General features: G+C 41.2%; 1 protein-coding gene across 1 annotated transcript in view; it reads right to left on the bottom strand.

Annotated features, from left to right (window-relative positions):
- Positions 1-26,180, bottom strand: part of ARHGAP20 (Rho GTPase activating protein 20) — a 100,507-nt gene that overhangs the window by 10,530 nt on the left and 63,797 nt on the right. The window contains exons 5-11 of the mRNA XM_081155570.1: positions 22,081-22,122; positions 21,119-21,203; positions 18,212-18,289; positions 15,579-15,645; positions 12,850-13,038; positions 4,597-4,775; positions 2,852-3,013 (exon numbers count right to left, since the gene is read on the bottom strand). Coding sequence (XP_081011696.1) covers positions 2,852-3,013; positions 4,597-4,775; positions 12,850-13,038; positions 15,579-15,645; positions 18,212-18,289; positions 21,119-21,203; positions 22,081-22,122 — 802 coding nt within the window. The remainder of the gene's footprint in view (positions 1-2,851; positions 3,014-4,596; positions 4,776-12,849; positions 13,039-15,578; positions 15,646-18,211; positions 18,290-21,118; positions 21,204-22,080; positions 22,123-26,180) is intronic.

Raw genomic sequence — 26,180 nt, 5'->3', positions numbered from 1 at the left:
TTCTGGTCCTATGTCATTTCTGTTCTAAGCCAACTCTCTCTGTTGTTTTTGGCATGGTATCCGCAAGGCTAAGCTTGCGAAGCCTGATCTCTACCTCAGTAAACTTTAGGCAGAGAAAACCCAATGTCACGTCTAAGCGCTGTGCCCATGGCTGGCTATCATTCTGCAAGTTCCCGGAGGTAGGTGAAAGATGCAACTGAGCAATTTAAATAGTGCTGGAAAACCAAACCAGCAGCTTTACCGATGTGTTTCACAAAAGGCAACATACAACTTGTTATTTACATGTCATGTTTACATTACTGATATGAAGGCTGTGGTACCTTTTCGTCACAGTTAGCTGATTACACGTGTATCTCCCCCACTAGACCCTCACTCACTACTCATACCCTTCGGCGCCAAGCACAGACCCAGACGTAGCAGTGGTCATTACTGAGCTGTTGCTATTTGCATATGCACCGATATTAATGCGGGACAAGGGAAGGCCAAGTAACTATAATTGAGATTCTAAGATAATTTTAAAAACCTCTTTGTAGTCACGTGTCCCATCATGATACAATTTTTTTTAAGGAGTGGTTAACAAGTGGGAAGATGACTGATTCCTCCTGTCCTATTATGTCTTTCTCTGTTCTATTATCTCTCCCAGTGGAAATGTACATGGATACTTGTGATTCAGGTGTGTCTTTACAAAAGTTACCTCTTTTTGGGCAAAGCCATTGAATTTTCATAATTCCAAACTAATTTTAGTTGCTGCACCTACTTTAAAAGTCAGATTTCGAAGAGGCAAATTCTGTTACTTCAAAGTGGGGCAGTGACAATAGCTCTCTTTTAAAATCTCAGTGGAAAACATACTTATGATCTGTCTTGAAGAAAAACATCATTAAATCTTAAACCTACACTTGAAAGATAATAGGTCGTAACATCTCAATGAACTCTCCACAGCTGGAAAAACAAGTTACGAAATGCAACCACCACCACAGCTGAGAAAGGATCCGAGCGCTGGTTCTGAATTACAATCACCAGCTCACACTCAACGGCCCTCACGGTCTCCCCCTCCAGACCAGGGCCCAAGTACCAGGTTCATGGGAGATGAGATTCCTGCAGGGTTAAATGACCTTTCCCTCAAAGATCTGATGGATCAAAGTTACAGTGTCTCAAGCCATTTTCTTTCAATTATAGTTTGAAGAGTTGAGCTTATATTTAAGCAAAACCAGCATAAGTAGAACATGAAAGGAAAACTAAACCAGCGCCTCTAAATAGTTTCAAAAACAAGAAACGAAAAAAAAGCTCAAAAACTTTTGACAAAAAGTGTGTCCTTTCCTGCACCCGCTTGGAAGAAATGAGAGTAAAATGCAGTTACATGATTATAAAACTTTAACTTCTTGTTCAACCAGACTTTTCAACCATTTGAATCAGTTTTTGTCGTTTGCTTATTTTTGCACATGTAATGTTTCTGCAATTTGAAATACAATTGAACTCTTCTAGGATTACACTTTTTTGCAATAGCCTCAATAATTTACCACAAACTTTTAAGAAGTGTGGGGCTGTGAAGAATAGCATTATAAGGAAAATGTTCTAGAACACAGGCGTTAGCTTCTAAAATTAAGAGATGGGAGAAGGCCTAATTATATGATTACAAGAGAAAAATTCATTGTATATATGTGTGTGTTTATGTGTGTGTGTGTGTATCCCTGACACATATCTGGCTGAACACACCATGCTCTATTGTATTCCAGGGCTGAAGAGTAATCACAAACCCTGTGCAGCAGCAAGGTTTGGATGAGCCTGGCTCCAGCTCTCCAGCTGTCCTGAGTGATCTCTACTGCACAGCCTACAGCAGGGGCTAAGAACAGACACGGCCCATCTGCCCAGAATCATCTCCCTGTGCACTAGGCCGTGAAGCAGGGCTCTGGAAGCCGCTGGGCGCCCTGCAGGAGGGGGCATGCAGGCGTCTTCTTCACCACCTTGTCGTTAGGTTTTCATGCTCCCACCCTGGGATGCGGCTGGGGCCTGCTCTGGGCCCCTGGCATGGTGCCTTCCCACCCTGCTGGAGACGGAAGCCTGAGGCAGGTCCGCAGAGCTATCACTAGGGTCAAAAGCTCTGTTCAAAGCTGAGCTCGACTCTACGTTTTCCAAAAATGTGAGGCACTTTCAAGAACGTGTGAGGAAATCATCTCAGAAGCGCTCTGAACCAACTGTGGATGTGACTTGAGTAACCACAGGTGAGGGTGAGAATCGTAAAGAACTTCAGCTGTCGGAAGGGTTTTTATAAAGGAGGCCCAGGCACTGCGGTCACTCCTGTCCCACTTTTACTTTAAAAAGGCAACAGGGACAAGGGAAGGCACCATGACTGGATCAGTGCATGGAATGTTCAGCGGTCTCAGAGAGCAGTTTTTTTTTTCAGTTGTTAGGCAAATGTTTGTTTGTTATGATAAACTTCTTTTTCAAAGTTTAATAAAGCTTATTTTTGAAAAATCTGCCTTTATTAGGATGGTAGTGAGATTGTGAGGAAGTCATCATAATCAGGATCTTTGTTTTGGTAAACTGTGCTGTATGTGTTTCGATTATTTTTAATTTAACTTATTATTTTTTTGCATGGGGTAGCAGAAGTGAAGAGGAGAGGAGAGGAGAGGAGAGGCGTGGGATAGAAACATTTTAAAAAGTATGTCTGACATGCCATATCACTGGCGGTGGCTTTTAAAGGACAATCTTGACTTTGTGAAGCGTTTTTAACACGTTTTAGGTCCTAATCTATTACAGTTCTTTGCAGATGAGAATAATATCATAATGAAAGAAACCAGTTGTCTTTCTCCAGAGCCGTGCCAGGGGGTGGATGGAGGGAGGACTTTCCTACCTTCAGCACAGATGCTATCACGAAAATAGATTCACAGTCTAGGTGCACTTCAGCTCCAGCGTTCAGTTTCTCTTTCAGCTCTCGGCACGATTTCACATTGGCTGACTGTCTGAAGATGCCTTTTGTGAGGGGTCCTTTTTGGTAAAGGAAAAAAAGCATATCCTATGGGGAAGCAAAGAAAAAAAGGCACTTTCACACACCAGCAATCTCTCGGCTGTCAGAGGCTCGGGGGACGAGGGGAGAGCATGAGGGCTGGGGCTGGATGGACTGCTGGCAGAATTAGTCAGATATTTTTTTTGGTATCTCTAAATGTCCTTTCTTCTATTTATTCAACACCTAAAAAACATTTTACTTTAAACACTTGCTTTAATGAGATTTTCTTGTTTCAATGAACCAACAACCACTTTATTTTTATTTTTTAAATATTTTATTTATTGATTTCAGAGAGAGGAAGAGAGAGATCGAAACATCAATGATGAGAGATTCATTGATCAGCTACCTCTTACACGTCCCCTGCTGGGGACTGAGCCCCAAACCTGGGCATGTGCCCTGACTGGGAATCAAGCCCCAATCTCTCTGATCCTAGGTCGATGCTCAACTGCTGAGCCATGCTGGCCAGGCACCAACAGCCACTTTAAACTCAGATTTCCCTAACTGCTTCAAGGTCTGTCAACTGGACTCTCTTCTAGCTCAGGATTCTATCCCCATTACTCTCTTACACAAACTCTTCTCCCCAAATATGGAAATATTATCGTCAAATGCATTCTCCACTTGCTCCTCTCTCTTTTTATGCATCTTCACACTTCACTCTACTTCCCGCAGTTCCTTCCTCCTGTTCCCCCAGGAGGCTCTCTCCATCCCGTTCCATTCTGACCCATCTCTCATTCTGCTTTCTTTCAAGCTGTACAGTCTCTGCCTTCGATGCAGGAAAAGAATGGGTGTTGGAGAAAGCGACCCATGGGATTTGAAACCTAGTTAGAGCACATGTTTAATGTGTGATCTCGGGCAAACCTGAGGCTTTTAAAATAAATCTGTAAAGCAGAGATGATGATGATGGTGATGGTAACTACCTCCTAACTCCGCTGTGCAGGGAACGCAATGGAGTGGCTAGGCCAGTGTCTGGCACTTACAGATGCACAAAATACCATAAAATGCGTACATCTAGTCTAGGACTTAGAGGATGCTGGATACTCAGTAAATGCCGCTTAGCAATGATCATTTACTCTATCAACTGGGGACAAGACAAACGCAGTGGTTTCCATCTGACCTATTCTATGCGAGAAAGATAACGAAATGCCAGAGGATTTATCTTTATGCATAAACACTTGAAGTACAAATACAACACATGTAAGATTTTTTAAAAGCATCTGATTGAGTAGTCTCTGCTGCTAAAGTGATTGCAGGAGGCTTTCTGAACAATGTAGGATCCAAGAAAGGAAGTGAGGGAAATGTGAGGGCTAATGTGAATTCTCCGTCTACCAAGCAAATTCTAATTTATCTGAGCAGGCTTATGTGGCTCTTTCCTGAGGCGAGTAGACTACATGACCTCTTCCTATTATGTCTAATTTACGATTACACAATAGCTTAATCAGATTTCTATTCTTTGAAGAAATAATAACAAAGATTCTCAGCCAAAGCCATAGGTGTCTATAATATTTCCATTTGTGGACAGATTTGCCCTCCAGAGCTCTCTCCTTCCCCAAATCTATTTTCCCATTGGGGTTCCAGGCCAGAATGAGGCTTACCAAGACAGGCTTGGGCAGGTTGTCGTTCTCACAGATATTTGGCAGAGACACTCCAAAGAGCTGTCCTGGCATAGGAGAGGTTGGGGACATGGGGAGGTTGTCGAGGTGAGTGCCAGAACCCCGCCAAAAGGCCCAATTGATGATAGATCTTCTCCTTTTAAATGTCTTCTGACCCGAATCTAAGGAAGAAGTATGAAAACTAGGTTAATTCACTTAACCTCATTTCCACAGTTTCCATTTTACATTATGTTCATTACTGTGGCTCAAAGAGAAAAAGTATTTATAGCTGCCCTTTGTTACTGTTAATCTATGAAGCTTCATTATAACATTTTATAAAGTGTGACAAGATCAAACATTCAGGTGATTCTCCTATCCGTTTATGGACTGTCGCTGGTTTATTTACATGAGTTCTGGCGTTGAATTCTCTAAGGTGAAATAAAGGGCCCCTTGCTGTGCTGTAACAACTTAAAGCAAAAAGTGTTTCATACTAACATATATGTATTATCCCCTTCTGAGGAAGAGACTAGGCACACAAAATAGCTGAACATTAAATTAGACCACAATCAAATAGTAAAAAAAACAAAACAGGAGGAGGAGGAGAGGGGGAGGAGAGTAGTCTCTATTAAGATGTTCTCTTAAAGCCAAGGGTGCTGTATTACCCGATGGCCCCTCTGCTGCGGAGACAGGAAGCTAATGCCCTGCATGGGCCCCCTTCTTTCCAGCGGCAGACTTGCATGTGTCTTTTCAGTTCCCAGCTTAGAAAAGCCTTCAGGCAGCATGGGCGGTCGCAAGCCTGAATGAGACTTGCCCTCGCCATGGTGAAGCTTCTAATCTGATGGCGGAGCAAGACTGGTGGTGGCGGGGAAAAGCAGCGAGGACGCTAATGAATAAAATGCCACCGGGGAGGAGCAGAGCACCAAAGGCCTCCAGAAGACGGGTGCCACACGCCTGCCCACGCGGGAGGCCGGCAGCCCGGTGGCACCGGCGGCCCATGTGGATTTGGGATGAGCTCCAGCCTCAGAGCCCCCAGCACCGCGCCTGCCGTTGAATGAGTGCGCGCTCAACAGCCATTCTTGAGCAGCTAGTTAGGGAGAGACGTAGGCGGGAAAGAATAAACAGACAATAGAGCAAAACAGGCGGAAGTACAGAGGTCAGGGTGAATCAGGGTTTTGCGGCATCCCAGTGCTGGAACAGTTTTGATGTCACCCGCGTCTAATTTTCACACGAGAGCTGATGGATACGCACAGGATTTGAGATCTAGAAAGGATCCTCTTAAACAGTCCTCCCCAACGCCTACACACAGACACCAACGATGAACTCTGGACAGAATTTAAAAAGTCTATCAGAGGGCACTAAAGAGGGACCAAAAGAAGGGAAATATTTGAGATAAAAGTTTGACACCTGGAAGAAGGGAATGGCATGGCGCTGGGTAAGTTTTCTATTTTTACAGCTTTTAGCCTGGAGATAGGCCCCAGGGTGGTGAGGTGACCAAAATTTGGAGAGAAACCTGCACTCTCGCTGGCTTGGAGAACTAGAGAAGGGAGGTGGAGGTATCCACAGCAGCTGGAAAGCGAGGAGAGGAAATCCTCGGAGAAAACTTAATAGTGGGAGCTCCAAGTGCTGTGTGTAAACTCTGCCCAAATCTCTGCAGACCCCTGAAACACCCATGTGTGGGGCAGATTCAAAATAGCCTGTAGTTAAGGTGAACTGCACTGAGATTTAAAGAGCCCTGATCCTCAGGTGGAGCCACACAGGCCGGGCTCCATCTTCTCCAGTGAGAGAGCATGGCACTTAGTCACTGAACTCTGGCTTCCTGTCACCGACAGCCACCTGGCCTACCAGAGCTGATGTTTAACTACTCAACATCCCTGGACAATGGGGTGCTGGAGGAGATGAGCTTTTCAGGCTGAACAGGGTCAGCAGTGTCAAGTGCTCATTTCAAAGAAATGTTTTATTTCCTCAGAATGATCAAATTAAACCAAACGCTAAAAAAGCCAAGCTGTGGGAAGATAAACAAATAAGTGACACTTTACTGAATGGCCTTCGGGCCACCATCCACCCTTGGCTTCCCTAGGACACACAGGGGCAGCCTCAGTGTGCACACACCCAGGTGTCAAGGCCTTTGGGTCTAGAGTCAGGAGCCCAGTTAGACTCTGGGCTCTGACACTTACTTGGGCAACTTACTTAACCTCTTTAAAATGAGAATGATATCACCTACCTCTCAAAGGCTTATTGAGAGGCTTAAGTAGGATAATGCATGAAAAGAACTACTTGGCCCAGGGCATGGGTGACAGTGATCTTGATTAAAGCTGCTAAGACACCAATCTCCTCCCCACAACCCCTCTCCACTTGGCCTAGGAGCCTTCGGAAGCACGCAGACAGGAAGAACGCCCGGCTCTGCTTCACCGGAGTTCCCACTGTCCTCCTGCCCTGACACTCCCAACCTGTGCCACCCTGAAAGGACAGAACAGGGACCGAAACCCATTCTTAAACCCAGGAGAGGCGCCAGCATGCCCAGTGATGCCCATTTGTGCAAATGTTTCTTTAATTTGTATGTTTGCATATGTCCAGTAGTTGTACTTGGTCTAGTTTCCTCACATTTAACCTGGTTTCCGTGTTTCTAAAACTATCAGATCTATTTGACTTTCTAGCTGCCACACACTTCTTAGGAGGAAGGCCTCATCGCAGAGTTATGGACCCAGCTACCCTGCGAGTGCAGAGAGCGGCTAAGCAGAGGGCGAGCCCTGCGCTGTATTACAGCCCCGGCTGTGGCCATGCCTTTTGTGATGTGCAGCATTCAGTTTTAGTTTCCGTTTCCTCTGGGGTGCAGAGGGAAAAAATTTCATTAGAATTCACTTTCCTGAAGAGCTCTGAACGCATAGCTGCTGCTTTCTAAATGTCAGAGGCTGAGGAAAATCACGCTATTGCTATTAAAATATAAAGGTGATATGAAGATATGGCAAACAAACTTCATGTAGCTCTCACTTTCCTAACCAAGCCTGGCAGGGTTCCGCTAGCGGTCCTTCATGCTTAAGTTGGGGAACTGAACACTAAGAATTACAATTCTTAAAAGTCTGTGCTTATAGAGTAAAAATCACAACAAAACCTTAATTAGAAATTCTATTCTAGCCAAGTAACTCTCCAAATTAAAAACGCCCCCCTCCCCCACCCCGGGTATGAAACATGTGTGGGAGAATTCTAGAATGATATGGCAATCAGGTAGAAGAAAAAGGTGCACCCCATATTTTACCACCTACCATAAAGATTCAGTCCCATTAGCCCTGGGTCTGAAGCACACGTGGCAGGCGAGCCTGTAGCGGGAGCAGAGCTGGGAGTTCAGTTCTGCCCAGAGCCTCCAGAGCTACTTCAGACCATTCCCAGAAAGACCCCACTTCAACCCGAGCTCTGCTCCACTCAAGGTTTCCCATGAAGGCATTTCTAAGCCGCTCAGTCTTCCACGTAACTTCTCTACACCAGACTTCTCTGTACCAGACTAAGCCCTGCTACGAGTTCCCAGGCTTTAAGCAAGCTCACAGGCTAATGAGACATAAACAAATCATCGTAATGTAATTTTTATGGGTTACACTAGAGATATAAAAACTGTTCTAGACATCCAGAAAAGGGGGCAACTACCTGTCTGAGGGAACAAAGATCTACTGGAAGTGATATTTGAGTTGGGTCTTGAGGTCGGGTCTTTAATGTTTATATCCTGAACCCCCAATTAACACTAGAGCTGTTTCCCTGGGGACCAGCCACCGCAGGACTGAGTTACAGTGATCTGAGTCGCAGGGGTAGCCTTCTGAGAGATCTCCTGCTACTGTTTTCAGTAGGGTAGGTACATTCAACAGTGGTTACATTTCCCCCACACCGAGGCAAAATCTGAAAAACAGGTTGGGGGTAGCTACATTCACCTTTGGTTATTTTGGGTAACTGAGATATTTTCCTTCTGCTAACTAGAGGAAGCTTCCCTCAGAAATGGACATACAAAATTATGTCTTTATTCTAGTGTGGCTCTTGGATCCTTGACCTTGCTTATTGATCAAATTAATTAAAATAAAATTAATAAGAGACCCAAAGAAATAGTTTGAAAAACATGGGTATAAACTTATAAGAGTATAGTAGTAGTCTCCTCAACTCAGTGATAAAAACAACATTCTCTTTGTATCTTTAGTCACCAGTAACAGACCTATTAATAAATTCACTCCTTCATTCAAAAATATTTCAGTTCTTCTTTACATATGTCAGACACTGTTCCAGGTGTTGGGAATACAGCAGTGAACAGGCCAGAAGCTCTCCCTCCATGGAGCTCACATTTTAATGGATGGAAAACTACATCTCTGTAAGACCCCTTCAAAATGGCCCGGAGATGTGAGTGAAAACCTTAGATTTCAAGAACTCAAGTTATTATTATAGGAGAGAAGATGACTGGTTCAAATGTAAGTTTTTACAGTGGATGTTGGCAAGATGACAGATAAATGCAAAAAAGATAAAGTTGGATGGCGACGCTGAGCATTTTTTCACATGTCTCTTGGTCATCTGTGTGTCCTCTTTGGAGAAGTGTCTATTCAGGCCCATTGCCCATTTTTTAAATTGGATTGTGTGTGTTACTGGTGTTGAGTTGTATAGGTTCTTCAAATATTTTGGAAATTAACCCCTTATTAGATGTATCATTGGCAAATATGTTCTCCCATACAGTGGGTTCCCTTTTCATTTTGTGGATGGTTTCTTTTGCTGTGCAGAAGCTTTTTATTTTGATATAGTCCCATTTGTTTATTTTTTCCTTTGTTTCTCTTGCCTTCAGAGGTATATCAGCAAAAATATTGCTATGAAAGATGTATGAGATTTCACTGCCTATGTTTTCTTCTCGGGTTTTTATGGTTTCCTGACTTACATTTAAGTCTTTTATCCATTTTGAATTTATTCTTGTGTATGATGTAAATTGGTGGTCTAGTTTAATCTTTTGCATATATCTGTCCAATTTTCCCAACACCATTTATCGAAAAGACTGTCTTTACTCCATTGTATGTTCTTGCCTCCTTTGTCAAATATTAATTGACCATAAAGGCGTGGGTTTCTTTCTGGGTTCTCTGTTCTGTTCCATTGATCTACATGCCTGTTCTTATGCCAGTATCAGGCTGTTTTGGATGACAATGGTGTTGTAGTGTAGTTTGACATCTGGTAGTGTGGTCCCTCCAACTTTGCTCTTCTTTTTCAAGATTGCTGAGGATATTTGGGGTCTTTTTTTGTTCTATATGCATTTTTGGAATATTTATTCTAGATCTGTGAAATATGCCATTGGTATCGTAATACAAATTGCATTGAATCTATAGATTGCTTTGGGTAGAATGGACATTTTAGTGATGTTAATTCTTCCAATCCATGAACATGATATATATTTCCACTTATTTGTATCTTCCTGAATTTCTTTCTTCAATGCCCTATAGTTTCCCAAATACAGATCTTTTACCTCCTTGGTTAAATTTAATCCTAGGTACCTTATTTTTTTGTTGTTGCAATAGTAAATAAGATTGTTTTCTTAGTTTCTCTTCCTAATACTTCATTATTAGTGTATAAAATGCCATCGATTTCTGGATATTAATTTTGTACCCTGCTATTTTGCTGAAACATTTATTAAATCTAGTAGTTTTTTGGTGGTGTCTTTAGGATTTTCTATGTACAATATCACGTCATCTGCAAATGATGACAGTTTCACTTCCTCCTTTTCAATTAGATGCCTTTTATTTCTTCTTCTTGTCTGATGGCTGTGACTAGGACTTCTAGTAAGTACTATGTTAAATAAGAGTGGTGAAAGTGGACATCCCTGCCTTGTTCCTGACCTTAAGGAAAACACTTTTAGTTTTTGCCCATTGAGTAAGATGTTGGCTACAGGTTTTTCATATATGGCCTTTATTATGTTGAGGTATGATCCCTCTATTCCCATCTTGCTGAGAGTTTTTATCATAAGTGGGTGCTGGATTTTATCGAATGCTTTTTCTGCATCTATTGATATGATCATGTGATTTTTAAAAAATATTTAAGGTTTATTTTTATTATTGATTGACTCATTGATTTCAGAGAGAGAGGAAGGGAGGGGGAGAGACAGAAACATCAATGATGAGAGAGTCAATGAGTGGCTGCCTCCTGCATGCCCCCTGCTGGGGATCAAGCCTGAAACCCAGGCATGTGTCCTGACTGGGAATCAAACCTCAATCTTCTGGATTACAGGTTGCTGCTCAACTGCTGAGCCACACTGGCTGGGCTTATTTATTTTTTTAAAATGTATCTTCATTGTTGAAAGTATTACAGATGTCCCCTCTTCCCCCCTACTCCCATTGGCCCCCTCCACACTGCTCCCACCCCTCCCCAGGCCTTCCCTGAACTATTGTCTGTGTCCATGGGCTATGCATATAAGTTCATGGTTAATCTCTTCCCACCCCTCTTCCTGATCATGTGATTTTTGTCCTTCAGTTTATTTATGTCATGTGTCATATTTATTGATTTGTGAACATTGTACCAGACTTGCATTCCCAGAATAAATTGCACTTGATCATGGTGTATTATCTTTTGAATGTATTGCTGGATCTGATTTGCTAATATTCTGTTGAGGATTTTAGCATCTATGTTCATCAGAGATATTGGCCTATAATTTTCTTTCTTTTTAGTGTCTTCATCTGGTTTTGGAATTAGGATAATGCTGGAAAAATGATCAACATCACTAATCATCAGAGAGATGCAAATTAAAACTATAATGAGGTACCACCTTCTATCTGCCAGAATGGCTGCCATCAATAAATCAACACACAACCAGTGCTGGCGAGGGTGTGGAGAAAGGGGCACCCAAGTACACTGCTGGTGGGAATGCAGACTGGTGCAGCCACTGTGGAAAACACTATGGAGTTTCCTCAAAAAATTAAAAATGGAACTGCCCTTTTACCCAGTGATCCCACTTCTGGGACTATATCCTAAGAATCCTGAAGCACCAATTAGAAAGAATATATGCAGCCCTATGTTCAGAGCAGCATTATTAACAATAGCCAAGATCTGGAAACAGCCCAACTGCCCATCAGTAGACGAGTGGATAAAAAAGCTGTGGGACATTTACACCATGGAATACTACGTGGCTATAAAAAAGAAGGAGCTCTTACCTTTTGCAACAACGTAGGTGGATCTTATGCTAAGTGAAATAAGCCAGTCAGAAAAAGACAAATACCATATGATCTCACTTATATGTGGAAACTAATGAACAAAATAAACTGACCAAAGAAATAGAACCAGAGGCATGAATACATGGAACAGACTGCCAGCTGTCAGAGGGGAGGGGGTTGGGTGACTGGATGAAAGAAGGTGAGAGATTAGCCAAAGAACATGTATGCATAACCCTTGGACTCAGACAACAGTGTGGTGATGGCCAGAGAGAAGGGCGACAGGGGCTAGGTTGAGGTGGGCAAAGGGGGAGATAATGGGAGACATCTGTTTTTTTTGTGTCAATAATAAAAATAAAGTTAAAAAAGAGAAAGTTGGATGCTCACGTGTGGGGAGGTGTATACAAAATAGCTGCCACCGTTCACTGGGTCCCCGGGTGGTCCGAAGGGCAGCTACAGAAATTCAGCATGGCTTTTCTGCTCTCTCACTCACACCTGTTGGTTCCTGCTCCTTCTGTTTCTTACACAATCTTACTTTCAGGCTGAGGGCTTGAAGCTACAACTTGGGTTAGGGTACATGCTGGGCCTCCTCTGCTGAGTATCGCTTTATCAGTCTTTATAGTGGGGAGGGCAAGAGAAGGCTGTGTGGCAGGGAATTCAGGTTAGATTAGCAGACTGAGGTGAGATTTTGGTGGAAATCATCTTAGCCTCACATGCTTATCGGGACCAGGATCCGCGGAGGGCATCGGTCTCCTGACCCCATCCCTGAAAGCTCCTTTCAATAACGCGACCACTCAGGGGAACACACGGAGCAATGTACTGCGGCACAGAGGCACTGAGGCACCTGCGCTGCAGCGGGCGTGAGGTTAAAGGGGGAAGAGCAGTGATGACGCAAGGGACAGGCTGTGCCGCTGCTTCTGTTAGTCACACCGGCTGCCGATTTATAAAACCATCTTCCCAAACTTCCCTTTCAAAACACTGAGCAAATTCGAGTGAAAAAAATACCTCGTCTGGCTGGAAGTCTGGGTCTTCGCCTTTGTACCAACTTTGCTTTCAGGAATGAAACATTTCGCTAAAGAAAGGGCTCTGGGAGGAAGGAGCAGCAACTCACCGCTCAGCTGCAGGGCGGCGGCCAGGCGGCTGGGCTTCAGGGTGAACTGGCACTGCATCTCCCGGGGCAGCTGCTCCAGGAGGAAGGGCTCCTGCAGGCTGGCCGGGCTGCTGCAGTCCTTCGGCTCCGGCGTCAGCAGGGCAGTGTCCCGCAGGTGGCTCATTTTAATCCCGTAGGGATATTCGTGCCCTGCACAAACAGAGGTCCTCATGCACACCTGAGGCTGACTGCCACTGTGAGCGTGTGTGCGACATACCGGGATGCACTTGCTCTTCGCTCCTGGGACTTCTGGTATAAAGAACCCTTTTGTTGACCGGACGACCCCCATGCACACTCTCAGAGTTGGAGCCCACTGCACAGCACAGGTGGCCCTACCAGAGTAGTTTTAAGGGGGTGGGGGAGGGAAACCAACGCACAGATTGGTTTGTGAGTTGTTTTCCATGTTCACGTCCACGAACATTTAAAGGTATTCCAGTTTTTCCATTGATATTAACTATATCTGTAAATCTTCAGCAAAATCCTTGACCTCTATCAACCTCAAATCGATGACTTAAAATAGTTGCCTTACTCATCACTATTATAAGAATCAAATAAGTAAGCATTAGTGTTAATATTACTTAAATAATACGAGCAAAACACTATATATTTCAAGCATCACTCATGACTATTACTCAACACAAGATGTCTGAAAGAGACATTTCGTTACTTTTGATCAGTTATGTAGTCAGAGTTACCCGGGAGCATCAGGGCTGGTTTGCTTTCCTCCCACTGCTGCTCTGGGGGGGGGGGGGGAATCACAGGCGACAATCAGAAGGGGGGCTGCAGGGAGTCAGAAGCAGAAACAAGATGCAGAAAGGAACCTGTACACTGGAAAAACTAAATCCTGGAACCTGTACACTGGAAAAACTAAACCCTGGATGTCGGACTGAAATATGAGTTTTTGCCCTTTGGTACTGTAAGTGATTGCATTTTCTTAATTCAATCCTTAAGTACCATTGTGCTGTGTTCAGTTTTTCTTAAAGTACAGAGAATAATTTCTCTTCTGTTCCTGACTTATCACTGAATGTAACTCGGTGAACTCTTCCTATTCCTTCTTATCTGGCATAGGCATACAATGCCAATATTCCATTAATGTCAAGTACTCCAGGGATTAAGGCAAAAAAAAAAAAAAAAAAAAGGTACTACTATGACAGCAATCAAACAAACTCATTTTAATAGCAAGCCACTAATCCACAACTGCAGTTTGCAATGCACATTACAATATGCAGTGAAGAACTGTTGTTAAGTATCAGTCATGCCCTGTGTTCCATGGTTTTTTTAGTGAGAGTTAGGGATAAAACCTGAAGCTGATTTAAGTCTAAAAGTTACCATATAGCTTTAATTAAATTAATCTATTTCATTAAATTTTATTAACTTTTTAAACATTTATTTTATTTTTTAAACAGAGGAGTAGGTTTTTTTTTTTTAAATCTTTATTAATTTCAGAGAGATGAAGGGAGAGGGAGAGAGAGAGACAGAAACATCAATGATGAGAGAGTCATTGATCGGCTGCCTCCCGCACACCCCCAACTGGGGATCAAGCCCACAACCCGGGCATGTGCCCTGACCGGGAATCGAACCTCGATCTCCTGGATGCTAGGTCGATGCTCAACTGCTGAGCCACGCCCGGCCAGGCCATTAAATTTTAAGTATTTATCTGAATTTTAATTACAACTTTGTTGCTCACTAACTTTTATAAAAATGGTAACATGACAGATGAAGCAGTTAGGGGGTGAGTTTGTCCCTGGCAGGTGCATGAAGGCTTGCTTTCCTCTGAGTCTGAGAGTAAGCTAAAAGCCGTACAGAAAGTCTGGGCCCGCAGAAAAGTCTGCTTTCAGATTATTCAGATCACTTGGAACATTCTGAATTACGCAACAGTGACCTCGCAGGTAAATGAAAGAATTACATGACATAATGCAAAGGATATGTTTCGAACAACGTCTGGCAGAAAGTAAGCGTTTAAAAATGAACAGAAATCATCGACGTCATATCATCTTGAGATCTGTTACAGATACTGTCCCTTATTTTAATTGCTCCATTCCTTAACCACACTGAATGACCTTAACTGATCAAAAAATATTTTTTAGTTAAATGATTTAAATAAGGCAAGGTGAACCTATTTACCAATAATTCCTCAAAACAAATGCTGAGACATTTGGTTAAGGAAATAGAAACGTAAGGAAGTATTAGCTAGTAGGTAAGTCAGTGAAGATTCTTCGGAATCTAAATGGGTCAATCTGATTTTCTTGAAGGCCTCTAGTCCAGTTCTGTGAGATTAAGAGGCATGGGGGGACTCCACATGATCTTCTAGAGCGGCAACTTAACAGGTAGGAAAGGGAGCAGGAAATTCAAGAACCAAATATAAAGAATAAAAATATAGAGGAAAAGGAATGCCAATACATATTGCTTTCTTGTAAAAAAAAAATTTAAAAAGGTTTGGCAAGACAGCGCTCTCTGTAAAGTATAAATGAAGAGAGGAAATTTACATTTCTCTTCCTAATGATACCATTAGCTGCTTGAGCGAAGAGATATTTGTGTAGCACACAGAAAATGCTTGATAGGTATTTATTAAATAAATGAAGTTTATATGAGATTTAATATTTAACAGCATTCACGCTTAGGACCATATGACATTTAGAATAAAAATTAAAACATAATCTATCCTATCTTAGATCTTCACAGACACTTACCAATAAGTGGATATGGTGCCTCTTCTTTGCCAGAATTGACCCATAACTGGTAATCTCTCTCAGAGCCCTTGGAAAGAAAATAATTTACAATAATTCTTTTATGTTTGGTGATTGAATGAAAACACATTTTTTTTTTTTGGGCATTTTTATGTTTTGCACCAAAAATGGGAACAATATAAATACCTTTGGATACATGGGAGTGGTTATAGTTTTTGAAGAAGACAGTGCTGATTCCTACAGCCCTTCTCCCCTCTCTCCAATCCCCAAAGGAGTACTCAGGAATCCTGCCTTGTCCTAGCGATGGCTCGGAATCCAAGAACTGCAACGGAATCAGAACCTCACTCTCACGGGTGGCCCACGGAGTGTGCAGTCACAAAGGAAGTTTCTCAACTTCCTTTGCGGTTTTCTAAAAGACTAACATCTTCTCTAGAGTCCCGACTTCAGCTATGCCTCCTGCCTACTCAGACAATACTGGGCTTAATCTCCAACATGCCCCTGCGAAGACCTCCTTGTCACCCAGGACCCACAAACACTGTTGTGTCTGTGATGAAAAACACAAATCTCAAAAGCTGACTATTAGCTCAGCTGATTCTGAGCAGAAGAATGACCACGAGGCTCTGAGAGATAGGTAGCTGGCACAGTCTACACTGGATTTGTTTGGGGCACGCAAGTTCAGTCCTGGTGACAGAAAGGACAAGAATTCTGTCCAGGGAATAGGCCCAGAGAGGGAAAACAATGGAACTGTTCATTAGCAGACTTACAACCCAACCTCAAAGAAATAACACTCAATGATACAAACTGCTGTTTCTAGGAGAGGAAAAAGCAAAAATGTTTTAAATGAAGCCAAAAAAGATTGGAATATTAATATTCCTGCCTTTATCTCCTGATGAAAAATCACGGCCCTGCCCTGGCCGGGTGGCTCAGTTGGTTGGAGCACCGTCCTGTGCACCAAAAGGCTGTGGGTTTGATTCTCGGTCAGGGCACACACCTAGGTTGTGGGTTCGACCCCTGGTCAGGCATGTAAGGGGGGGCAACTGATCGATGTTTTTCTCTCATATCGATGTTTCTCTTTCTCTCTGTCTCTCCCCCGTTCCTGTCTCCAAAATCAATAAAAAAAATTTCCCTCCTTCCCCCCTGGTCTATTGGTCATTTCCTTCCTCACCCCCTAGCCCAGAAATTTTATTGCAAATAGGAAGAACAATCTAATAAAAAATCCTTTCTCTTTTTGGTAGTGTCTGTAATAATCTCTTAGAGCTGTAAAAATTATTCTACTGAATAGAAACATTTTTGGTCTGAGGAGATGGATCACTTTATCCAAAGGAAAAGCATAAATAAGAAAATGAGTCATGTCTTAATCTCCTTTCTTTCCCTTTGAAAACTACTGACTCTCTTCCAAGACATAAATTTATAAGCTTAGAAATCAGTGCCGAGGTGCCTCCTTTACCCCTTGCATACAAACTCAGTGGGGAAGGGGAGACGGAGGGAGGAACAGGGGGATAAATGGTGATGGACAGAGACTTCAACTGGAGTGGTAAACACAAAATACAGTGTACAAATGAAACAAATACACTTAATTACATCTTAAATATAGTGTTAAACTTCATTAAAAGAAATCAGATTTCTTATCCTAAGTTTTGGTTGCCCTGAGGCTTACTGCTACATTGTGTAAAAGCAAATCTAAACATAGTGAATCAGACTATGGCACATGTTAACCATATGTCATGTGTTGCTTCGTAGGTGTTTTCACAGAGAATCTCTCTCAAGAAATGCTGTTGGGCAAGCGCTTCCTTTAGTTTCCATCCGTCTGTAAGTCACTCCCTTTAATACAAGCACCCACTGTATGATGCTTACATATCGGCAGGGAGATGACGAGAACTTTCCCGTTCTCCTTCCCCTGCCTCACCCTCAAATATCCCAATCTTCACCATTAATAATATTTTGAAAACCTGTCTTTGCCCCATAAAACAGAAAGAAGCTAAATGCAAAGCAGGGGGAAGTGGGGTGTGCACACTAAAGCTCTTTAACTGCACCACCCAATTCCAAGCTTGTTTGTGAATTTACCAGTTCATGAGAGGTACCAGCCATCTCATCCTCTGGACGTGCAGCCAGTGGACACGGGTTCTAGCTATGTGTTCTTTACGTAAAAATTCCACTACACAGCAAATCCTTCAGAATTCTTCACCCTAAGGCCTACTGAGCCTTGAGAGTAACAAGAATGACTAGGTAAGGGCAAAGAACCGGGCGAAGATTCGGGAAGACAGAGAGTGACAAGAGGGAAAGAGGGGCGAGGCTGGAATTCTCCTATTAAGAAACTTATTCCAAAAAAGCCCAACTGTGTGTGCAAATAGCATATGCAATACAATACATATTATCTTATCAACACTCTAAAATTAGAGTCTAATCTTGTACTTTTCAGTTTGCACAGGCTTTAAAATGAAAGTAGAAGAATGGCACCTAATATTAAGCTAATATTAAGGCTTTGCTGTCCTTATTTTCGACATTTTTGGGGACGAAATATTTTGGGGACTTTGGTATCTCTAGCAATCAGCTGTCTTATGATGGAAGGGGTCGTATTTATGTGAATCTAAGGTATTAAAGTTTGTGAATGAACACTGTCCAGCAGAGTGACTTACAGTTATCCCTAGCATTGGGAGAGACATGTTGATAACTTCATTCGCCGTATCTGAATTCGTTATTGTTATAGTTTTAGACTGTAGAAAAAAAGAAATAAGGAATACAGCCATAAGTAAAGGATTTTAAAATGGGTGAACAAATAATTATTGTCAAATGATTATCTAAAGGCAAATCTTGATTTCAAGTGTTGACAGATTAAAGCATGTAATTTAATTAGAATACAAACCCTTGATTATAATTTACTTGCATGCCATTATATATTATGTCTTTTATTAAAACATCTATTTTTCTTGAAATTAAGAATATGTGGCTCACAAATCTAAGAGTATAAGCAAGAAAGAAATAGAGCAAGTGTATTTCAGAGAAAGTCCATGGACCACCCTCCCAACCAAAAGGAAATGAGTGAGGCTGCCCCTCTGCTTCATTTCCATAATGCAACGTGTAATAAAAGAGGGAGAGAATTGGATCACTCTCTATTTCTCCCTGAGTACTGTTTGCACAGTGAGGGTTTTTATTTCTTTGCACGGTAAAAAGTCAGTTTAGGTAAAACCAGAATAATGACTGGATATTAAAGATATTTAAAGTTTAGAATTTTTAAAAACCACTATTTATTGAGCATTTGCTAAATGTTAGGCACTGTGGCTACTGAGATTCTGGTTGCTGAAATCTGTAGAGGCCTTAAAACCAATGGGTCTAGCACAGAGGACTGACATTTTAGGAAGCTCAATTCTGTTACCAACTCTGCTTTGAATGGGGTGAAGTGTATATTAGCTCTGTGCTAATATACACTGAGAAACTACTACTTAAAAACAGAAAGACAGTTTGCAACAATCAGAAAGGGGGGTAGCAAGATTCTGAGCTAGCTATAGCATTCACTGAATTCCAAGACATTGTTTAAGACAATGCTAAGCTATCAAAAAAGAAATATTTACTATGCACATATATTTTTCATATTATAATGATCAGATACATCAGGAGTTAAGGCTGTGTCCCTGGATAGGGCTTAAATGGCACAAATAAGCAGCATAAATGAAAACAAAATGATACATAACCGAAAGTGATATAAAAATAAAGCTAAGTGAAATCCATTGATAATTCATTACTTATCCCTCCATTATAGTATTTCTTCCTCAATGAACCACTTGACAAGTCAAAATGCCTCTTAAGGTTGGTTGTTTATTGATTTCAGATTGTGCTCCTTGTAGCTCCAAGATTATGCAAATGTGTTTCAGAATCCAACAGGGAAGGCTCAGAGCACCCAGCCCGGTGTTTGTCTTTGACCAGAGTGGCGAAGATGTTTTATATATTGGGCTTTAACTTGAGATATAATTTCACGAAAGGCTTCTGTGTCTTTAAAAAAAGTGTGCAAATCCCTCCATTTAATTTAAAAATGCTCTCTCATGAACTGAGTAATCTACCCTATAATACTAATGATCACTCCCAAGGTACCTGGTTTCTAAGAGAATTTTTCTTAATATTAGGCACATATGTCCATAATAGTAATTATAGAATGCGTATTTTTCTGTGCATGCCTCTCTGGTAGACAAAACAAATTGAATTTCTTTAGATAGAGCTTTTTGGCTAGTAAACAAACAGACAAAACTGAAAATGTGGCTTTTTACCCCCATATTAGTAGAATTCACTGACAGGCTATATAACTAAAGGCCAAGGACAGAGAATGCTTCCCATGCACAGATTTCTATTTGGGGGAATCACTCTTTCTGGAAGCAGGGCTCCCTGAAAGAAGGCCCCTGCCATGGAGCAACTCCGGACAGCAAAGGAGAGCGTGTCATACTGTCGCTGATTTAACCAGGGTGCCAACCACATCACATGTCTTCTCTTCCAAATGAGAGTGGGACACCAGTCCTTTCTCCAGCACACACTTTCCAAATACACTGAAAGTGTTAAAAAAAAGTTCAGGAGATTTTTCCATGAAAATGCTGAATGTAACCAATTGCCACAACAACTGAATCAAAGCCAGCAGAAAAAGAGTGGTGGTTGTTTTTTTGTTTGTTTGTTTGATTTTGCCACTTTGCTACAGGAGATATCCGTAGTCTTTATATATCAAAATCTGACTGTTTCCCTCAAGCAGTAACATCTGGCACTCATGTCAGAACATTTGCTTAACTTTTGATTTTGGCCTCAACACAACTGTTTGTACTACATATTTTTCCACACACAAAACTATTCTGTGTGATCTAGAGCTGCTGTGAAGAATGACAATTTATAGTAAAAATAAAAATATTCACCAGTTTCCATTTTGTTCATCACTGATTATGTCTCGACAGTTGTACTATATTTTAGTCATCAAATTACACATAACAACTAGAATTAAGTAGACTTAATTTTTATTTGACCAACATGATAAAAACTGTGTGACAGAACCATGCTGATCCCTTAAAAATGTCACCTCTCCCAGCTCATCCATTTATTAACCTGAGGGAGTCAATCCCCCTAAAAACTCAAAGAATGAAGAACTTTCCAAAACCACTCTCTACTTAAGAAGTGATGAGTTGGAAAAATTTTCTTAATACTAATAGGAAATGTGTCCTTGTGGAAATGGCTTAATAGAGCCTCTGCAGCTGCCATCTAAAGGATCCAGAAGAACATTAATGCCAGAGGGAAGAAAGACATCTGACAAGAATATTCCTTCCAAGTGTAAGTGTTAAATACCATAGTTAATATGAATTTCTCTAGCTTCATTTTCTCCAGGGTTTACTTTTCACAAATACAAAGACATATATGTACCCAGGAAAGTGCATTTTGCCACAGTGGTATTTCTAAATGCCTGCCTTGCACAGCACACACACAGTCTCTCTGTCTGCCTGCCTGCCTCCTTTTTTATCAATGGTGTTCTGCCTTATGCAGGGACTTGGAATTTAATTTTCTGGCTTAGAAACACTTACATAGGCACAATTCCCAATGTCCTTGGCGAAGATTTTGAGGGGAATGCTCTTCGGATAGTCCTTCTCTTTCTCTAGAGTGATGTATCTAATCAAATCAACAACAACCCAAAACAACACTGAGTCAGATGGATTTTGCTAAATGGCTTATTTTCAAATCAATCTATTTGGCTAATATTTTCAATATACTTATATGCTATTTTTAAAAAGACAGGTGGAAAGACTCAGCAAAGTGAGATTACATTATGGGTTGGAAGAGAAAAAATCCTCAGGACATTAGGCATGGGAGCAAAAAAGAACGGGAGACCCATTTCGAGTAGGGGGTTTGAGAAGCGCAGCTGGGCTTAGGCACCTCTGCGTGTTTTATCCTCCAAGCTTCCCTACCTGCTCTGGACAGGCCCAGCACCTTGCTTACATAAACACACATAATGCTTTACTAGACCCAACCGGAGCAGTGGCCTTCCCCTTCTCACTTGGCTCTCCAGTGGGGTGTCAACCTTGGTTTTCCCACTGCTGGGGGGGCGGGGAGGAAAGAATGCAGGGAAGAGCTATGGGAATAAGAGATGAGCCTAAACTGACCATTTTCATCTGTATGCTCAAAGATGGAAATAATGATTGATCTTTCAGCAGGAAACCCCCCCATATATGAAAACTTAATACATGCTCTGAGGAAACTATTAGCTCCAAATAGAGACAGGAAAAGAGATGGAAAACATTACTAATTTTTGTGTAAAATAATGTAACCAGATCTCAATGTTTTCCTCCCTAGAAAGTAAACACATGTAATGAGAAAACATTATTTATAGTATGGAGTAGCTAGTGTACAGTCTAAATAACAGCTTTATTTTGAGGACAAATGAACAATTTCTACTAAGGAGAAGGGGAACAGTTTGGGGTCTTTGCAGAGATGAATTTAATTCATTTAACTACATTAAAGATTAAAAATATGTATACTGAAAAAATACCTCTGAAGGAGAGAGAGCCATTTGTCCTTCAGTTCTGGGGAACTGCAAATAAAATAGGAGAGAAAAATTAAACCACATAAAGTACTTATGCTGACATATTTAAGTCAATGAACTATTAACAGCCTGTTTTTGCTGACATAGCTGCACAAGACTGCCACCTTCACATAACTGTGTCCTGGAGAACCCTGAAGTGAAACTCCCTATTAGGAAAAACTATACAGTCAAATCCAGTTTTATTAAAACCTCTTGGATCCAAGAGAGACCCATTTTCTTACTTTACGACTCTTCTACAAGTGGTACTTCTACAATGGAAAGAGTACTTGATTTAGAATCCAAACACCTGATTTCAAGGATATATGCAAACTATATGATGACGGTCAAATCACTTAACATCTCTAAGCTTCAGTTTCCACATCTGTAAAACGGGGCTAATTATTTCAGAGGGTTTTTGTAGCTGTAAGTGCCATACAAAGAGAAAGTATGCTTAACTTGAGATTAAAGAGATTAAAGAGAAATTTGGCATACTAACGGCCAAGAAACCAGTTTGTCATCAGGAAAAGAAACATTTATTCCTTCATACATATAGCAGAATTGTAATTTAGTAAATTTGTACATCAAAAACTTATTCTTCTATTTATTTTTTTTCTTTAAATATTTTTTATTTTTCAATTACAGTCGATTTACAATATTATATTAGTTTCAGGTCTATAGCCCAGTGATTAGATATTTATATAATTTATGAAGTGATCACCTTAGTAAATCTAGTACCCATCTGACACCATAGTTAGTATAAAATTACTGACTATATTCCCTATGCTATACTTACATGACTATTCTGTAACTACCAATTTGTACCTCTTAATCCCTTCACCTTTTTCAACCATCCTCCTAAGCCTCTCCCCTTTGGCAACCGTCAAAATACTCTCTGTATCAATGAGTCTGTTTCTGTTCTGCTTGTTAATTTATTTTGTGTTTTAGATTCACATATAAGTGAAATCATATGGCATTTTTTCTTTTGTTTAACTTATTTCCTTCAGATAATACCTTCTAGGTCTATCTATGTTGCTGCAGATTTCATTCTTTTTTATGGCTAAGTCATATTCCACTGTATATCTGCATCTCTTCTTTATCTATTTATCTATTGATGAACACTTAGGTTGCTTCCATATTTTGGCTACTGTAAATAATGCTGCAATGAACATATAAATGTATATGCTTTTTAGATTTAGTATTTTGGGTTTCTTCAGATAAATACCCCAAAGTGAAATTGCTGGTCCTTCTTTGTCTCTTGTATGTATTTTGTCTGGTATTAGTATTACTACTTGGGTTTTTTTTTTTTTTTAATTTCCATTTTCATGAAATATCTTTCTACATTCCTTTACAGTCAGTCTGTGTGTATCTTTTGATCTGAAGTGACCAGGTATATCACAGGGTCTTGTTTTTTTAATCCATTCAGCTACTGTATATCTTCTGATTGGAGCATTTGACCCATTCGCATTTAAGATAATTGTTGATAGATATGTAATTATTGCCATTTTATTATTCATATTTTTGAGCTCCTCCCCCTCTTCTTCTTCACCTTTTAACATTTCTTGTAATACTGGTTTAGTGGTGATGAACTTCTTTAGCTTTTTCTTGTCTGGGAAGCTCTTTATCTGTCCTTCAATTCTAAATAACAGCTTTGCTGGGTAGAGTAATCTTGGTTGTAGGTCCTTGCTTTTCATCACTTCGAATATTTCATGCCAATAACCTTCTGGCTTGAAATGTTTTTGTTGAAAAATCAGTTGACAGTCTTACGGGAGCTCCCTTGCAGGTAACTAGTTGCTTTTTTCTTGCTGCTTTTAAGATTCTCTCTAATTTTTGGCATTTTAATTATAATGTGTGTCTCTTTGGGTTCATCTTGTTTGGGACTCTCTGTGCTTCCTGGACTTGTAAGTCTATTTTCTTCATCAGGTTAGGGAAGTTTTCCATCATTATTTTTCCAAATAGGTTTCCAATTCCTTGCTCTCTTTCTTCTCCTTCTGTTACCCCTATGACGAGGATGTTGGTACACTTGAAGTTGACTCAGAGGCTCCATAACTATCCTCATTTTGGGGGGATTCTTTGTTCTTTGTGTTGTTCTGATTGGGTGTTTTTCTCTTCCTTCTCTTCTAACTTGCTGATTTGATCCTCTGTTTCATCTACTCTACTGTTGATTCCCTGTAACTTATTCTTCATTTCATAGTGTATCCTTCATTTCTGACTGGTTCTTTTTTATGGTTTCATATCTCTCATTGCTCCAATTCACTGCTGGATCACCCATCTTATTAATAAGCACAATTAAATGTTTTACACCTGCTGTTTTTGTCAACATTTCATGTTTTCTTGTCTATCCTCCTTTTTCAAATCCAGTTTCAAATTCTCCTTTCCCAGCAGAGATTACCAGTACAGCCAAATCAGCTTGAGAAGCAACCACCAATCATATTTGGGGAAAAACTCTTGTGGCCTGGGGCATCTAAAATTGTGAAATGCTTTTTATCTGTTTCAAAATAGGCATGACCCACATCTACGGTTTTATCCTTGTCTCGTTCTCCCTGAGTTGTGTGTAAGGCTCACAAGTACCAAGTTTCTCTGTTTTTTTCTTTAGCTTCTCTTTCATATTTTTCAAGTGTCCTTTCATCAACCATTCCAGTTAAATACATTACTTGGCCTCCAAGGTTGACTTGCCAGCATCTATGTGCCCAGTGAATACTACATCTACATGTTCTTTTTTAGAAGCAGCTGGTGGTGCAACGACAGACTTAGGTTTTGGTATTTCCTCTTTCTCCTCCATCATTTCTTGGGCATTTTCTTCTGGGGGTCTTCCATCTCCCAAGGAACCACCTCCTGGCTCTGCTTCACTTATTTCTTTGTGTTCCCATGGTTCTTCTGGGGACATTCCTGTCTCTCCATTTTTCAAAGCAGGTTCTGAAAGTTCCATGCAAACAGCTGAATTTGAACCTTCACACAATGACTGTTCTTCCTGAGACGGTTCCACAGGTGCTAAGGGGCCTTCTGTGGCTGCCTGCTCCATGGTTGTTGGTAGAGGCACCAGCTTGGAGTGGTGGCTCCTGGGCCTGCCTGCTGGAAGGATGGCACTGGCACAAACTCAGTGGGGTGGACGTTGGGCATGAAGGGTTTGGTGTTGACGTGGAAGGCCCCACCAGAGGTGTTTACAGTGGGCCTTCACTGCCAAGGGGGCCATGGGGCTTCCATGTCCACCCGGTCCCAGCAGTCAGCACCCAGCTGCTATTGTTGCTGCCATTCAGAATGCTGCAGTGCCACCACTGCCTGGATTCACAATGCGGGGTGGGGACAGGTGAAGGAAGGGCAGGAGATGGAGGTGGACTAATGGTCAAGAAGGAGCAGATGGTGCTGTCCCTTGTGGCAGAGGGTCAGGGCTAGTGAGACAATCCTTGGTGTTGCAGTGGCAGCTCCAGTCCTGACTCCACACTCAAGGCAAAGGTGCAGCTCAACCCTCCTCGTGTGTGCACAGAAAACTTAATCTTAATTACTGTAATCTTCTGAGTAACATCAGCTCATTTACAACTAAATTAGTATTGATTAACAATTTTTTTCTGAAGTCATTGCTAATTTTAATTCCTAAAGTTAAAAACAATTTAAAGTTTATTTCTGTATGATCTTGTTATTCACTAGCTTTTAAAATCTTATTTCTAAATGTCTTAAAGAACTGAGAAAACCCTAATTATTTTCTAGTTACAGAAAAATACTCCTATCAAATATTTGTCATTTGTCTCTAAGTTTGGTGCTTAGCGGTTTCCTCCATGGCCATCTCCCAGGACTGGCCATCTGGTAGCATACTGCATCTTTTACCAGTGACCATGCAATTTGCATCTTCCACAATTTCTTAAAACCTTTTGATTTACTCTCCTTTCCTAAACAGCAGATTTTTGAAGTTTGTTTATGTCTAATATTGAATTCATTAAGCAAAAAAATAAAAATCTATGCTGAGGGTGTTGAGGGGTGTGGAGGGATTTAGCACACACACACGCACAGACACAAAGAACAAACTCATGGACATGGACAACAATGTGGTAATTGAGGAGGGGGGTTCGGGTGGA

Source organism: Miniopterus schreibersii (assembly GCF_964146895.1).
Source record: "Miniopterus schreibersii genome assembly, chromosome: 12".
NCBI lineage: Eukaryota > Metazoa > Chordata > Mammalia > Chiroptera > Miniopteridae > Miniopterus > Miniopterus schreibersii.
Note: the sequence above shows the minus strand (reverse complement) of the source record. Positions and strands in the feature narration are given on the sequence as shown.